General features: G+C 52.4%; 1 protein-coding gene across 1 annotated transcript in view; it reads left to right on the top strand.

Moving 5' to 3' along the window:
* LOC115550317 (cadherin EGF LAG seven-pass G-type receptor 1) overlaps positions 1-16,539 on the top strand; it is a 42,851-nt gene that overhangs the window by 19,220 nt on the left and 7,092 nt on the right. Inside the window, exons 13-24 of the mRNA XM_030365226.1 lie at positions 800-938; positions 8,257-8,377; positions 8,824-9,007; positions 9,676-9,777; positions 10,723-10,817; positions 11,441-11,650; positions 11,797-11,980; positions 12,224-12,715; positions 13,042-13,195; positions 13,390-13,587; positions 15,156-15,276; positions 16,488-16,539. The exon at positions 16,488-16,539 is cut by the window's right edge and continues 149 nt beyond it. Coding sequence (XP_030221086.1) covers positions 800-938; positions 8,257-8,377; positions 8,824-9,007; positions 9,676-9,777; positions 10,723-10,817; positions 11,441-11,650; positions 11,797-11,980; positions 12,224-12,715; positions 13,042-13,195; positions 13,390-13,587; positions 15,156-15,276; positions 16,488-16,539 — 2,052 coding nt within the window. The remainder of the gene's footprint in view (positions 1-799; positions 939-8,256; positions 8,378-8,823; positions 9,008-9,675; positions 9,778-10,722; positions 10,818-11,440; positions 11,651-11,796; positions 11,981-12,223; positions 12,716-13,041; positions 13,196-13,389; positions 13,588-15,155; positions 15,277-16,487) is intronic.

Genomic DNA, 16,539 nt, shown 5'->3' with positions numbered 1-16,539 from the left:
CTATTTCTATTTCTTCAGATACCTCACAACCGCATATAAACTTCCGCACAAGGTCCCACTCCGTGCAGCACCTACTTTCGACTTCCGTCGTCATCTGCCTGCGCTTCCCACAGGCACACAACCAATTTTCCTTGATCCTGGGGACCGCTTCAGCCGGAGCTTCAGGCGCCTCCGTAGCCCTCGCCTCCATCTCTCGTAGCTCCTCTTGGGTGAATTCTGGTTCAAAACGATATCCTCTGCCGTCAAACTCAAAATCGAGTGCGTCCTCCAGAAGCCACCTTTCATAATCCATTTTCAGTGATTTTCCCTAATCCGAGGTGCTCACGGTACAAGACTTCAAACCAACGTAAACAGCCCACCTTTCCGGTTCGGCGGAGCAATATCCACGTGCAGTAATGAGTCTTCCAACTTAAATCAACTGGCGATAAATGTGCAATAAAACACGACAGAAACCATATATTGCGCCGATATTTTTTTTTTAAACTTCACGAATGCCACTAACCACTCGGTTACTTGCACATTTCTGAAAACGAACGTTTAGGGTTGCTGGGTTGACAGGTTTGTGTATGCACACAGACAACCATTGTGAAGCAGGCAGGAGCGATTCAAAATGAGCCAAATACCCGAGAAAGGACTAATAGTTCAAATTTCGGTGTCACCCACTCTATTTCATCCTAAACAAACCAGAAAGGGGGCTCAATGTTCAAAATACCGGAATTGTCCTTTAATGTTGTACTATTCTATATATGTGTTATATATATTGTACTACATGTTATTAACATGTGACCCCTGTCCGTAGGGTTCCTGGGGACGGGGTGCGTGGACGTGTGTGCGCTGAACCCGTGTCAACACACGTCGTCCTGCGTCCGAACCCCCGACCCCCCAGGGTACCGCTGTGTGTGTGGACCCGGGTACCAGGGGGAGTACTGCCAGCACAGGTACTACGACTAGTACTAGTACTACTATAGTACTACTATAATGCTATAGTACCAGGGAGAGTACTGCCAGCACAGGTACTACGACTAGTACTAGTATAGTACTACTATAATACTATAGTACCAGGGGGAGTACTGCCAGCACAGGTACTACGACTAGTACTAGTACTACTATAGTAATACTATAATACTATAGTACCAGGGGGAGTACTGCCAGCACAGGTACTACGACTAGTACTAGTACTACTATAGTACTACTATAATACTATAGTACCAGGGGGAGTACTGCCAGCACAGGTTCTACGACTAGTACTAGTACTACTATAGTACTACTATAATACTATAGTACCAGGGGGAGTACTGCCAGCACAGGTACTAGTACTAGTACTACTATAGTACTACTATAATACTATAGTACCAGGGGGAGTACTGCCAGCACAGGTACTACGACTAGTACTAGTACTACTATAGTACTACTATAATACTATAGTACCAGGGGGAGTACTGCCAGCACAGGTACTACGACTAGTACTAGTACTACTATAGTACTACTATAATACTATAGTACCAGGGGGAGTACTGCCAGCACAGGTACTACGACTAGTACTACTATAGTACCAGGGGGAGTACTGCCAGCACAGGTACTACGACTAGTACTAGTACTACTATAGTACTACTATAATACTATAGTACCAGGGGGAGTACTGCCAGTACAGGTACTACGACTAGTACTACTATAGTACTACTATAATACTATAGTACCAGGGGGAGTACTGCCAGCACAGGTACTACGACTAGTACTAGTACTACTATAGTACTACTATAATACTATTGTACCAGGGGGAGTACTGCCAGCACAGGTACTACGACTAGTACTACTATAGTACTACTGTACTACTATAGTACCAGGGGGAGTACTGCCAGCACAGGTACTACGACTAGTACTAGTACTACTATAGTACTACTATACTACTATAGTACCAGGGGGAGTACTGCCAGCACAGGTACTACGACTAGTACTAGTACTACTATAGTACTACTATAATGCTATAGTACCAGGGGGAGTACTGCCAGCACAGGTACTACGACTAGTACTAGTACTACTATAGTACTACTATAATACAATAGTACCAGGGGGAGTACTGCCAGCACAGGTACTACGACTAGTACTACTATAGTACTACTATAATACTATAGTACCAGGGGGAGTACTGCCAGCACAGGTACTACGACTAGTCCTACTATAGTACTACTATAATACTATAGTACCAGGGGGAGTACTGCCAGCACAGGTACTACGACTAGTACTAGTACTACTATAGTACTACTATAATACTATAGTACCAGGGGGAGTACTGCCAGCACAGGTACTACGACTAGTACTAGTACTACTATAGTACTACTATAATACTATAGTACCAGGGGGAGTACTGCCAGCACAGGTTCTATGACTTGTACTAGTACTACTATAGTACTACTATAATACTATAGTACCAGGGGGAGTACTGCCAGCACAGGTACTTCGACTAGTACTAGTACTACTATAGTACTACTATAATACTATAGTACCAGGGGGAGTACTGCCAGCACAGGTACTACGACTAGTACTAGTACTACTATAGTACTACTATAATACTATAGTACCAGGGGGAGTACTGCCAGCACAGGTACTACGACTAGTACTAGTACTACTATAATACTATAGTACCAGGGGGAGTACTGCCAGCACAGGTACTACGACTAGTACTAGTACTACTATAGTACTACTATAATACTATAGTACCAGGGGGAGTACTGCCAGCACAGGTACTACGACTAGTACTAGTACTACTGTACTACTATAGTACCAGGGGGAGTACTGCCAGCACAGGTACTACGACTAGTACTAGTACTACTATAGTACTACTATAATACTATAGTACCAGGGGGAGTACTGCCAGCACAGGTACTACGACTAGTACTAGTACTACTATAGTACTACTGTACTACTATAGTACCAGGGGGAGTACTGCCAGCACAGGTACTACGACTAGTACTAGTACTACTATAGTACTACTGTACTACTATAGTACCAGGGGGAGTACTGCCAGCACAGGTTCTACGACTAGTACTAGTACTACTATAGTACTACTGTACTACTATAGTACCAGGGGGAGTACTGCCAACCCCGGTTACTACGACTAGTACTAGTACTACTATAGTACTACTATAATACTATAGTACCAAGGGGAGTACTGCCAGCACAGGTACTACGACTAGTACTAGTACTACTATAGTACTACTATAATACTATAGTACCAGGGGGAGTACTGCCAGCACAGGTACTACGACTAGTACTAGTACTACTATAGTACAACTATAATACTATAGTACCAGGGGGAGTACTGCCAGCACAGGTACTACGACTAGTACTAGTACTACTATAGTACTACTATAATACTATAGTACCAGGGGGAGTACTGCCAGCACAGGTACTACGACTAGTACTAGTACTACTATAGTACTACTATAATGCTATAGTACCAGGGGGAGTACTGCCAGCACAGGTACTACGACTAGTACTAGTACTACTATAATACTACTATACTACTACTACTATAATACTATAGTACCAGGGGGAGTACTGCCAGCACAGGTACTACGACTAGTACTAGTACTACTATAGTACTACTATACTACTAAAGTGCTACTATAGTACCAGGGGGAGTACTGCCAGAACAGGTACTACAATAGTACTACTATTAGTACTGCTATTGTACTACTATACTACTACTGTAGTACTACTATACTACTGTAGGAGATCGCAATGAAATGGAGACGGAGACTTGATTTCCGGTGAAAAACACGAGAAGGATTTATTTCCCAAAACACAGAACCCGCACAGCCAGAGGTGCGTTCCTTAAGACCTGCGTTGTAACACCAGGTGGGTGCCACGCCCCCTTCCCTTAAAGGGGGCACGCACTATACAACATACACAGTGAATACGATACCGCTACAGACGCCCCCCCAGAATTCACACTCCCGAACAGTCAAGGCCAACGGGAAGGAGCCCTGAGCACCCGCCCGAAACGACTCAGCGGAACCGGTGCGGGGGCCACAGCAGGCAGTGCAGGAGTCATGAGGCGGTGTGGCTTGGAAACCGGAGGACGACCCCGCCGCGGGGGCAGAGCCAACCCCACGGGCTGGTCCAGATCCAGGTGGGCTGGCTTGAGGCGATCGACCGAAATGTAGTCAGGCCTGCCCCCGATGTCTACCAAGAAGGCCTTGTCACCGGCCTCCAGGACGCGAAACGGACCGTCGTAGGGAGGACGGAAAGGACCCCGATGGGCATCATGGCGGATGAACACATACCCCGCCGTCCGCAGGCTGGGCGGCACACAAGCCTTCGGGAGGCCGTGCTGCGAGGTGGGCACCGGCGTGAAACCCCGGACCCTGTCCTGGAGCGAGGTCCGCTCCTGGGCTGCCGACCAGGGAGCTGTGGCGGTGGGGATGAAATCCCCAGGAACCCGTAGTGGCTGTCCGTAAACCAGCTCGGCCGACGAAGCCCGCAGGTCCTCCTTAGGGGCAGTCCGGAGGCCCAACATGACCCAGGGGAGCCTATCGACCCAACCGTCATCCGTAAGGCTGGCCCGGAGTGCAGCTTTCAAGGAGCGATGAAACCGCTCACACAACCCATTAGCCTGGGGGTGATAAGCGGTTGTTCGATGGAGCCGCACACCCAGGCCCCCGGCGACCGCATTCCACAGCTCGGAAGTGAACTGAGGTCCCCTGTCAGAGGAGACATCAGAAGGAGGGCCAAACCGGGCGACCCAGGTGCCTATGAACGCCCGGGCCACGTCAGAGGTCGTAGTGGATGCCAGCGGGACAGCCTCCGGCCAGCGGGTGGTCCTGTCCACCATCGTTAGGAGGTAGCTGAACCCTTGAGAGGGCGGCAGGGGCCCCACCAGGTCCACATGCACGTGGTCGAACCGCCGCTCCGGCACTGAAAAATGCGCCAGCGGAGCAGTCACATGCCGATGCACCTTGGCTCGCTGGCAAACCACGCAGGCCCGAGCCCAGTCCCGAATGTCCTTCTTAAGGCCATGCCAGACAAACTTCCCGGCCACCAGCTGCTGTGATGTCCTCCGCCCAGGATGGGCAAGGCCGTGCACGGCATCGAAAACCTGACGCCTCCAACTGCCGGGCACGACCGGCCTTGGCTGTCCAGTGGAGACGTCACACAGGAGCGTGGCACCGACGTTGTCGTACTTGATGTCCTCCAACCTGAGTCCCGTGACAGCTGTCCTCAGAGCCTGGACCTCCGGGTCGGAGGCCTGATCACCTGCCATGCTGGTGTAGTCGATTCCCAGGTGGACAGCTCCTGCGATGGCCCGGGAGAGGCAATCAGCCACGTGATTGTCCTTACCCGCCACATGGCGGATGTCCGTGGTAAACTCGGAGATGTAGGCCAGCTGTCGCTGCTGACGGGCAGACCACGGCTCCGAAACCTTCGCCATCGCGAACGTCAACGGCTTGTGGTCCACGAAAACGGAGAATGGCCGAGCCTCCAACAGGAAACGGAAATGCCTAATGGCGAGGTAAAGGCCGAGGAGCTCTCGATCGAAGGTGCTATATTTCCGTTCGCAGGGGCGGAGCTGCCGGCTGAAGAATGCCAGCGGCTGCCAGACGCCGTTCACCAACTGCTCGTGCACGGCACCAACAGCATAGTCCGAAGCGTCGGTGGTCAGGGCAATCAGCGCCGCAGGCAAAGGATGCGCCAGCATAGTCGCCTCGGCCAATGCCCGTTTAGTGTCCCCAAAGGCCGCCTCTCTCTCAGCGGTCCAGTCAATAATATGCTTTGTTGTCTTACCCTTGAGTGCCTCATACAGGGGCCGCATGAGCCGGGCCGCACGGGGAACAAAACGGTGATAAAAATTCACCATCCCCAAAAACTCCTGCAGGGCCCGAACTGTAAGAGGGCGCTGGAAGTCCGCCACTGCAGCCACCTTCGAGGGCAGGGGAACAGCTCCCTCCTTGGTGATGCGGTGGCCCAGGAAGTCAATGGCGATCCGGCCGAATTGGCACTTGGCTGGATTGACAATCAGGCCATGCTGGCTGAGCCGCTCGAAGAGTGTTCGCAGATGCTTCATGTGCTCGGCCGTGGAGGCGCTGGCGATCAGAATGTCATCCAGGTAAACGAACAGGAATGGCAGGTCCCGCAGCACGGTGTCCATCAGGCGCTGAAAGGCCTGGGCTGCGTTCTTCAGGCCGAACGGCATCCGTAAAAACTCAAATAGTCCAAACGGAGTGATCACCGCCGTCTTCGGGACGTCCTGCGGCTGGACGGGCACCTGGTGATAGCCCCGAACGAGGTCCACCTTGGAGAACACTACCGCACCGGCCAGGCGGGCAGAAAAGTCCTGGATGTGGGGAATCGGATAGCGGTCGGGCACCGTAATGTCATTGAGCCGGCGGTAATCCCCACATGGACGCCACCCACCGCCAGGCTTCGAGACGATGTGGAGCGGGGAAGCCCAGGGGCTGTCCGATCGCCGGACAATTCCAAGACGCTCCAGGGTGTCAAACTCAGACCTAGCAACGGCGAGCTTAGCAGAGTCGAGGCGCCGGGCCCTGGCGTAGACCGGCGGGCCAGTGGTCGCGATGTGATGCTCCACTCCGTGCTTGGTGGCGGCAGCTGAGAACGTGGGCTCCGTAAGCTCCGGGAATTCCGCGAGGAGGGGGGAAAACACATCGGAGGGTGAGAGTGCGCCCGACAGCTTCGTCGTGCCCGAGCCACTGAGCTCACATGCCAGGGAGCTAAAAGTCTCAGCACTTATCAAGCGCCGGTTCATCACATCCACCAAAAGGCCATTGGCGCAGAGGAAATCGGCGCCGAGGAGGGGTGTGGAGACCTCTGCGGTGACAAAATCCCAGCCGAAACGCTGACCCCCGAAACATAAATTAACAGTCCTAGTCCCAAAGGTGCGGATGGGGCTGCCGTTGGCGGCCTCCAGGGCGGGGCCGTGGCCGCCCCCTATTCTGTCAATGCGTGACGCGGGCAGAACGCTCACCTGGGCCCCCGTGTCACACAGGAACCGTCGCCCAGAGCCTGTATCTGTGATGAATAACAGACCCCCAGAACGGCCGACACACACGGCAGCTAGCGAGTGCCGGCCCGTGCATTTCCCGATGCCACGAAACTGCACGGGGGGCGGCACCTCCTAGCTTTGGGTCCATACAGGGCGTGGAAATAGCACAGGCCTGCAGACTGCTGTGGCTGTCGTCGTGTCGCCGCGGCCACAGCGATGGTGTCCGTCATCTCCAGGTCGCCAGTGGTGTGAGCCAATACGGCCGTGCAGCGCTCGCGCCCGGCGGCGAAAAAGCGATCCGCCTCCCTAGCCAGAGCCCGAAAGTCCGTGGTGTCGCTGTTGGCTAGAGCTGCCCTAACACGCACTGGCAGCTGCTGCATAAATAAAGCCCGAAACAAAAAACAAGGCCTATTACTCCCCAGGAGATTGAGCATGTGATCCATGAGCTCCGATGGTTTGGAGTCCCCGAGGCCATTCAATGCCAGAAGCTGCTCGCCCCGTTCAGCCTCCGACAAACAGAACGTCTCCATCAGGAACCCCTTTAGCAATGCATACTTCCCACGGGCCGGGGGGTCCTCGAGAATATACATCGCTCTGGCCGCCGTCGAGCCACCAAGCGCGGAGACTACATAATAAAACTTGGTTTCATCCGCAGTAATCCCCTTCAGCGCGAATTGCGCCTCCGCTTGCGCGAACCAGACCCGCGGCTGCCGTTCCCAAAACTCCGGGAGCTTCAGGGAGACTGCCATCACCGGAGCAGCAGCCACGGAACCTTCCGCCGAATCGAACTCCATAGCCCAATCTCCGATCTGCGCGTCCTCGCTCTTCCAGCGCATAGAACAGTAATCCGGTAAAACGTCCGGAAACTGTCAGGGTCACCAATGTAGGAGATCGCAATGAAATGGAGACGGAGACTTGATTTCCGGTGAAAAACACGAGAAGGATTTATTTCCCAAAACACAGAACCCGCACAGCCAGAGGTGCGTTCCTTAAGACCTGCGTTGTAACACCAGGTGGGTGCCACGCCCCCTTCCCTTAAAGGGGGCACGCACTATACAACATACACAGTGAATACGATACCGCTACACTACTCTAATACCTAGTACTGCCAGCACAGGTGCTACTATACTGCTACTACTATAGTTCTCCCGTGTGTAATAGTAATATAAAAATAGTAACGTGTGTGTGTGTGTCTGTGTATTAATAGGCACGTGTGTGTATATTAATTTGTGTGTGTGTGTGTGTGTGTGTAGGGCGGGGCCTCCCTGCGCGGTGGGCTGGTGGGGGGGGGAGGTGTGTGGTCCTTGTAGCTGTGATGTCAGCAGGAGGTTCCACCGGGCCTGCAACCAGACCACCGGGGTGTGTCGCTGCAAGGTAGGAACGCACACGCACAGACACATGCACGCAGACACACAGAGATAAGGCAAGGATTAACGCGTGTAAACACACACAAACACTGACAAAGGCTGACACACACAAAATACTGAGACACACTGACACACACAAGCAATGACACACACACGCGCATATCCTCACAAATCATTTGCACTTAGTTGAATCAATTTCTTTACTCAGTCCTTCATAAAATCTCTAATTGATTCATCCAAGATCTGCTACCGTACTCGTCTAGAACTCCCCTCCTCAACTCCTTCTCTCCTTTCTCCTCCTCTCTCCCTCTCCTCTCCTCTCCTCTCCTCTCCTCTCCTCTCCTCTCCTCTCTCCCCCTCCTCCCCTCTCCTCTCCTCTCTCCCTCTCCTCTCCTCTCCTCTCCTCTTACCCCCTCTCCCTCTCCCCTCTCCTCTCCTCTACTCTACTTCCAGGACAACCACTTCCAGCCCAGTGGCTCGCCCTCCTGCCTCCCCTGTGCGTGCTTCCAGCTGGGGTCTGCGTCGCGGTCCTGCGCCCCGCCGAGCGGCCAGTGTCCCTGCAGGCCGGGGGTCACCGGGCGTCAGTGTAACCGCTGTGACAACCCCCACGCCGAGGTCACCACCAGCGGATGCACCGGTCAGACCCCACCCCTCACAGCCCGCGCCATGCTAGTTAGCCTCACGCCATGCCAGTTAGCCTATCGTCATGATAGTTAGCCTCGCGCCATGCTAGTTAGCCTATCGTCATGCCAGCTGGCCTATCGTCATGCTAGCTGGCCTCGTTCCATTCTAGTTAGCCTTGCTCCATGCCAGTTAGCCAAGTACCATGCTACAAACATACAACATAGCCTAGTGCCATTTTAGTTGACCTAGCCTTATGCCACATATATACAAGATGATATGGTAGTTAGCCTAGCGCCATGCTAGTTGGCATAGCGTAGGTGCTATTTAGCATAGCGCTATGCTAGTTAGCATAGTGCCACTCTAGTTAGTCTAGCCTAGCACAAAGCTACATGCCAGCTGGCCTATCGTCATGCTAGCTGGCCTCGTTCCATTCTAGTTAGCCTTGCTCCATGCCAGTTAGCCAAGTACCATGCTACAAACATACAACATAGCCTAGTGCCATTTTAGTTGACCTAGCCTTATGCCACATATATACAAGATGATATGGTAGTTAGCCTAGCGCCATGCTAGTTGGCATAGCGTAGGTGCTATTTAGCATAGCACCATGCTAGTTAGCATAGTGCCACTCTAGTTAGTCTAGCCTAGCACAAAGCTACATCTAGCATGTTTTCTGTGTTCCAGTGGTGTACGAGGGCTGCCCCAAAGCCTTCGAGGCCGGACTCTGGTGGCCCAGGACTGGCTTCGGCCAGCCAGCCGCCGTGGAGTGTCCCAAAGGATCCACAGGTAAACACTACGCATAAAGGATCCACAGGTAACAGAAACACTGAGGATCCACAGGTAACAGAAACACTGAGGATCCACAGGTAACAGTAACACTGAGGATCCACAGGTAACAGAAACACTGAGGATCCACAGGTAACAGAAACACTGAGGATCCACAGGTAACAGAAACACTGAGGATCCACAGGTAACAGAAACACTGAGGATCCACAGGTAACAGAAACACTGAGGATCCACAGGTAACAGAAACACTGAGGATCCACAGGTAACAGAAACACTGAGGATCCACAGGTAACAGAAACACTGAGGATCCACAGGTAACAGAAACACTGAGGATCCACAGGTAACAGAAACACTGAGGATCCACAGGTAACAGAAACACTGAGGATCCACAGGTAACAGAAACACTGAGGATCCACAGGTAACAGAAACACTGAGGATCCACAGGTAACAGAAACACTGAGGATCCACAGGTAACAGAAACACTGAGGATCCACAGGTAACAGAAACACTGAGGATCCACAGGTAACAGAAACACTGAGGATCCACAGGTAACAGAAACACTGAGGATCCACAGGTAACAGAAACACTGAGGATCCACAGGTAACAGAAACACTGAGGATCCACAGGTAACAGTAACACTGAGGATCCTCATGTAACAACAATATATCTCTGTCGGTACAGTTTGAATGTGTTTCATAGAACCAAGTGCCAATCAATAACAATCTCTAGGTTAACCCATTCCCTGTAGACAAAACAGATATCTAGGATAAGATGCTACACAATGCTAGGTGTCTCCTCTGACGGTGTCTCCTCTGACGGTGTCTCTCTGACGGTGTCTCTCTGACGGTGTCTCTCTGATGGTGTCTCTCTGACGGTGTCTCTCTGACGGTGTCTCTCTGACGGTGTCTCCTCTGACGGTGTCTCTCTGACGGTGTCTCTCTCCAGGGGCGGCGCTACGTCACTGTGGGGAGAAGGACGGCTGGCAGCCCCCCAGCCTGATCAACTGCACCTCCACCGCCTTCACCCAGCTCACGAAACAGGTGGGATCTGGTCTGGACTGGTCTGGACTGGTCTGGTCTGGTCTGGTCTGTCTGGTCTGGTCTGGTCTGTCTGGTCTGGTCTGGTCTGGTCTGGACTGGTCTGGACTGGTCTGGTCTGGTCTGGTCTGGTCTGTCTGGTCTGGTCTGGTCTGGTCTGTCTGGTCTGGTCTGGTCTGTCTGGTCTGGTCTGGTCTGTCTGGTCTGGTCTGGTCTGGTCTGGTCTGGTCTGTCTGTCTGGTCTGGTCTGGTCTGGTCTGGTCTGGTCTGTCTGGTCTGGTCTGGTCTGTCTGGTCTGGTCTGGTCTGTCTGGTCTGGTCTGGTCTGGTCTGGTCTGGTCTGGTCTGGTCTGGTCTGGTCTGGTCTGGTCTGGTCTGGTCTGGTCTGGTCTGGTCTGGTCTGTCTGGTCTGGTCTGGTCTGGTCTGGTCTGGTCTGGTCTGGTGTAGTCTGGTCTTGTCTAGATCATGTAGTGTTATATGTTGTGTTAACTAAAGTAGTGATATATGTTGTGTTACCTAAAGCAGTGTTGTATGGTCTTTTACCTAAAGCGGTGCTATATGTTGTACTACCTAAAGCGGTGTTGTATGTTGTGTTACCTAAGCAATGTTATATTGTGTTTGTCCAGGCGGAGGTGCTGTTTCTCAACGGGTCGCTGATGAACGGCGAGGCGTCTCAGCGATTGGCCGGCCTGCTGTGGACGGCCATCAATCAGACGAGGGCTCTCCATGGCAACGACATAAAGATAGCCTATCGGCTGCTTATCCTCCTGCTGCAGTTTGAGAGTCAGCAGCAGGGCTTCAACATGGCCGCCACTCGAGACGTCCTCTTCCACCAGGTGACCACAGATCACTCCTCCTGCTCGCTCTGCTCACTCCTCCTGCTCACTCCTCTGCTCACTCCTCCTTCTAACTCCTCCTGCTCACTCCTCTGTTCCACCCCACCTGCTCACTCCTCCTGCTCACTCCATGCTCTGTGCACCAGAACGTGGTACACGCGGCGGCGGCAATCTTGGACCCGGGCCACGCCTTGCAGTGGGAGGAGCTCCAAGAGCAGGAGGCGGGCCCTGCGCTCCTCCTCAGGAGCTTCGAGGAGTACGCCCAGAACCTGGCCCGTAACACGAGGAGGACCTACATGAAGCCAGTCACCATCAGCTCCAAGAACATTGGTACCCAACTGCGTGTGTGTGTGTGTGTGTGTGTGTGTGTGTGTGTGTGTGTGTGTGTGTGTGTTTGTGTGTGTGTGTGTATGTGTATGTGTGTGTGTGTGTGTGAGAAATATGACCACGATAAACTTGACAATGTTTAGATTAATAATGAGGTGAAATACAGCAACATAAATTCTGACACTCTTCTCCTCTTTCCTCTCCTCTCCCCTCCCCTCCTCTCTCCTCTCTCATCTCCCCCATCAGTTTTCTCTCTAGAGTATCTCCCCTCCTCCTCCTCTGACCCACCCAGGGATCTCCAGACCTTCGCTCTCTTCCCCCACCTCCTCCGCCAGCCAGCCCCCCCAACGCCCCCCTCCAAGCCCCATGATGTCACCTCCCAGACTGATGATGTCATCTCCCAGCCTGATGATGTCACCTCTCAACCTGATGATGTCACCTCTCAACCTAATGTCATCTCTCAGCCCCAAGGTGTCATCTCACAGACTGATGATGTCACCTCCCAGCTCCATGATGTCATCTTTCCACCCGATGATGTCATCTCTCAGCCCGATGATGTCATCTCTCCACCCGATGATGTAATCTCTCAGCCCGATGATGTCGTCTCCCAGTATGATGATGTAATCTCCCAGATTGATGATGCAATCACCCAGCATGATGATGTCATCTCCCAGCCTAATGATGTTATCTCCGAGCCTGATGATGTCATCTCCGAGCCTGATGGCAGGAGGTTTCTCGGTGAGTCACCAGAGAACGATGACATCACAGATGACCTCACTAACCCTAACCCTAAGCCAGTGTTAGTCTCCCACTCCCCATGTTCGTTAACCCTAACTCTAAATTAGTTAATTCTAAACAATGGTAAATACATAACCTATACTAGTGTAACTCCTACTATCACTAACTACTAGTTATAACAAAACTACTTCATGATCATTACTAGTTAATACCAACAACTATTCATATAGTTCATATTGACTACTAGTTATTATTACAAACTGCTAGTTCATACTAACATTCATGTTCATGCTAACTCCATCCTTATCTGTGTTTGGTTTCCATAGAGACAGGCCCCTCCTCACCCCATGCCGTCGCGGCCCGGAGGATGCGTCGTCACGGCGACCAGCAGGGACCCCTGGCTGTTGCCGTGGTGATGGTGTTCAGGACGCTGGGGGACCTGCTGCCTGAGAGCTACGACCCCGACCGTCGGAGCCTGAGGTACAGCCCATGAGCAAGGCTCCAGAGTAGCAACCTACGCTGGTGCTTTAACCTGCTGTATTCACAGTGTGTGTGTGTGTGTGTGTGTGTGTGTGTGTGTGTGTGTGTGTGTGTGTGTGTGTGTGTGTGTGTGTGTGTGTGTGTGTGTGTGTGTGTGTGTGTGTGTGTGTGTGTGTGTGTGTGTGTGTGTCCAGACTTCCCTCCAGACCAGTGATCAACTCTGCAGTGTTGACCACAGCCGTCTATAAGGAAGTGCAGCCTGTGACCTCTGACTTGGATGGGACCTCGGACCTGGCGGTGACCTCTGGCCTGCCTGTGACCTTGTGGTTCCATCTTCTTTATTCTGAGGACCGCAGTAAACCCACCTGTGTCTCCTGGAACCACTCAGTAGGGTAAGATACACCGGAATATATATATAAATATATATAAATATATATATATATATATATATATATATATATATATATATATATATATATATATATATATATGTATATATGTGTATGTAAACTGTTATATACTACTGTGATATACTGTTAGATGTACTGTTTTATACAACGGGGGGCCTAAATCCAGCGATCTGATTGGTTCCTAACTGCTGTATAATGAGCGTATACATAACTGCTATGACGCCCGATCATTTTGTGAAAGTTTGCATATCACTCCGCGCCTGGAAGTAGAAACAGTTACAAAGTAAAACATATGTTGGATGATGGAGAGGGCGTAAATGTTGTTACTCCGGGCGTGAGTAAGGCGATGGAAAGACTAACGACAGCTTAGGCACACGGCGAGTGAACTGCTCCATAGGATAAATTGCCGGCGAACCGCTCTATCGGAGCCTTCTCTCGGAGGGACGCTAAAGTGTGTTGCATAGCGACCGTCGTGCATTTTGAAGGCAGCCAGGAGGGACTACTTTTTTGTATTCTTTAATAAAACGGCCACTGTGAAGGGCGTCGCCGGCCCTCCGCTGCGCGTCGGGGCCGGACAACGCCCCTTAACAGTGGTATAATGAGCACATACCGCAGCCTGTCCCGTATGTACTGCTGTTGTACAATGTTATGTACATACTGTAATATTATAGTGTTGTAGTTGACGGCTGTTATTGTGGTTGACGGGTGGTTTTGTAGTTGACGGTTGGTGCTGTAGTTGACGTGCGGTGTTGTTGTGTGGTGCTGTTGTTGGTGGATGTTGTTGTAGGGTGGTGCTGTAGTTGATTGGTGGTGTTGTGGGGTGGTGCTGTAGTTGATTGGTGGTGTTGTAGGGTGGTGCTGTAGTTGATTGGTGGTGTTGTGGGGTGGTGCTGTAGTTGATTGGTGGTGTTGTGGGGTGGTGCTGTAGTTGATTGGTGGTGTTGTAGGGTGGTGCTGTAGTTGATTGGTGGTGTTGTAGGGTGGTGCTGTAGTTGATTGGTGGTGTTGTGGGGTGGTGCTGTAGTTGATTGGTGGTGTTGTGGGGTGGTGCTGTAGTTGATTGGTGGTGTTGTGGGGTGGTGCTGTAGTTGATTGGTGGTGTTGTAGGGTGGTGCTGTAGTTGATTGGTGGTGTTGTAGGGTGGTGCTGTAGTTGACGGGTGGTGCTGTAGTTGACGGGTGGTGTTGTGGGGTGGTGCTGTAGTTGACGGGTGGTGCTGTAGTTGACGGGTGGTGCTGTAGTTGACGGGTGGTGCTGTAGTTGACGGGTGGTGCTGTAGTTGACGGGTGGTGCTGTAGTTGACGGGTGGTGCTGTAGTTGACGGGTGGTGCTGTAGTTGACGGGTGGTGTTGTGGGGTGGTGTTGTAGTTGACGGGTGGTGCTGTAGTTGACGGGTGGTGTTGTGGGGTGGTGTTGTAGTTGACGGGTGGTGCTGTAGTTGACGGGTGGTGCTGTAGTTGACGGGTGGTGCTGTAGTTGACAGGTGGTGCTGTGGGGCGTTGTAGTTGACGGGTGGTGCTGTAGTTGACGGGTGGTGCTGTGGGTTCCAGCGGTGGAGGTGGATGGTCGGCCCGGGGCTGCGGCCTGGTGGAGAGGAACTCCACCCACATCAGCTGCTCCTGCTCCCACACCTCCAGCGCCGCCGTGCTCATGGACGTCTCCAGGAGAGAGGTGGGCTGGAGCTGATATCTAACCCCTGACACCAACCCCTAACCCCTAACCTCCTAACCCCTAACCCCTCACCCCCTCACCCCTTAACCCCTGACACCAACCCCTAACCCTCTATCCTCCTAACCCCTAACACCCTAACCTCTAACCCCCTAACCCCTGACACCAACCCCTAACCCCTAACCCTCTATCCTCCTAAGCCCTAACCTCCTAACCTCCTAACCTCCTAACCCCTAACATCCTAACCTCCTAACCTCCTAACCCCTAACCTCCTAGCCCCTAACCTCCTAACCTCCTAACCTCCTAACCTCCTAACCTCCTAACCCCTAACATCCTAACCTCCTAACCTCCTAACCCCTAACCCCTAACCCCTAACCTCCTAACCCCTAACCCCTCACCCCCTCACCCCTTAACCCCTGACACCAACCCCTAACCCTCTATCCTCCTAACCCCTAACACCCTAACCTCTAACCCCCTAACCCCTGACACCAACCCCTAACCCCTAACCCTCTATCCTCCTAACCCCTAACCTCCTAACCTCCTAACCCCTAACATCCTAACCTCCTAACCTCCTAACCCCAAACCTCCTAACCTCCTAACCTCCTAACCCCCTAACCTCGTAACCTCCTCACCCCTAACCTCCTAACCTCCTCACCCCTAACCTCCTAACCCCCTAGCCCCCTAACCCCTAACCCCTAACCCCTAACCCCTAACCTCCTCACCTCCTCACCCCCTCACCCCCTGACCTCCTAACCTCCTAACCCCCTAACCCCCTAACCCCTAACCTCCTAACCTCCTAACCCCCTAACCTCCTAACCCCTAACCTCTTACCCCCCTAAACCCTAACCCCCTAACCCCTAACCCCCTCACCCCTTAACCCCTGACCTCCTAACCTCCTAACCCCCTAACCACCTAACCCCTAACCTCCTAACCCCTAACCCCCTAACCCCTAACCCCCTAACCCCCTAACCCCCTCACCCCTTAACCCCTAACCTCCTAACCTCCTAACCTCCCAACCTCCTTACCTCCTAACCCCCTAACCCACTCGCCCCCTCACCCCCTAACCTCCTAACCCCTAACCTCCTTGCCTCCTAGTCTCTAACCCTGCAGTAATCTGAACCTGACCTCCTCCACCATGTTGGACGTTGATCTTACCTCTGATTGGACGAACAGAGAGCAGGAGTGTCTGAATGTCTGGTTCCCCTCCGCCTCAGCACGGTGAGGTCCTGCCCCTGAAGGTCATGACCTACTCGGCTCTGTCGGCGT

This window comes from Gadus morhua, chromosome 9, assembly GCF_902167405.1.
Source record: "Gadus morhua chromosome 9, gadMor3.0, whole genome shotgun sequence".
Lineage (NCBI taxonomy): Eukaryota > Metazoa > Chordata > Actinopteri > Gadiformes > Gadidae > Gadus > Gadus morhua.
Note: the sequence above shows the minus strand (reverse complement) of the source record. Positions and strands in the feature narration are given on the sequence as shown.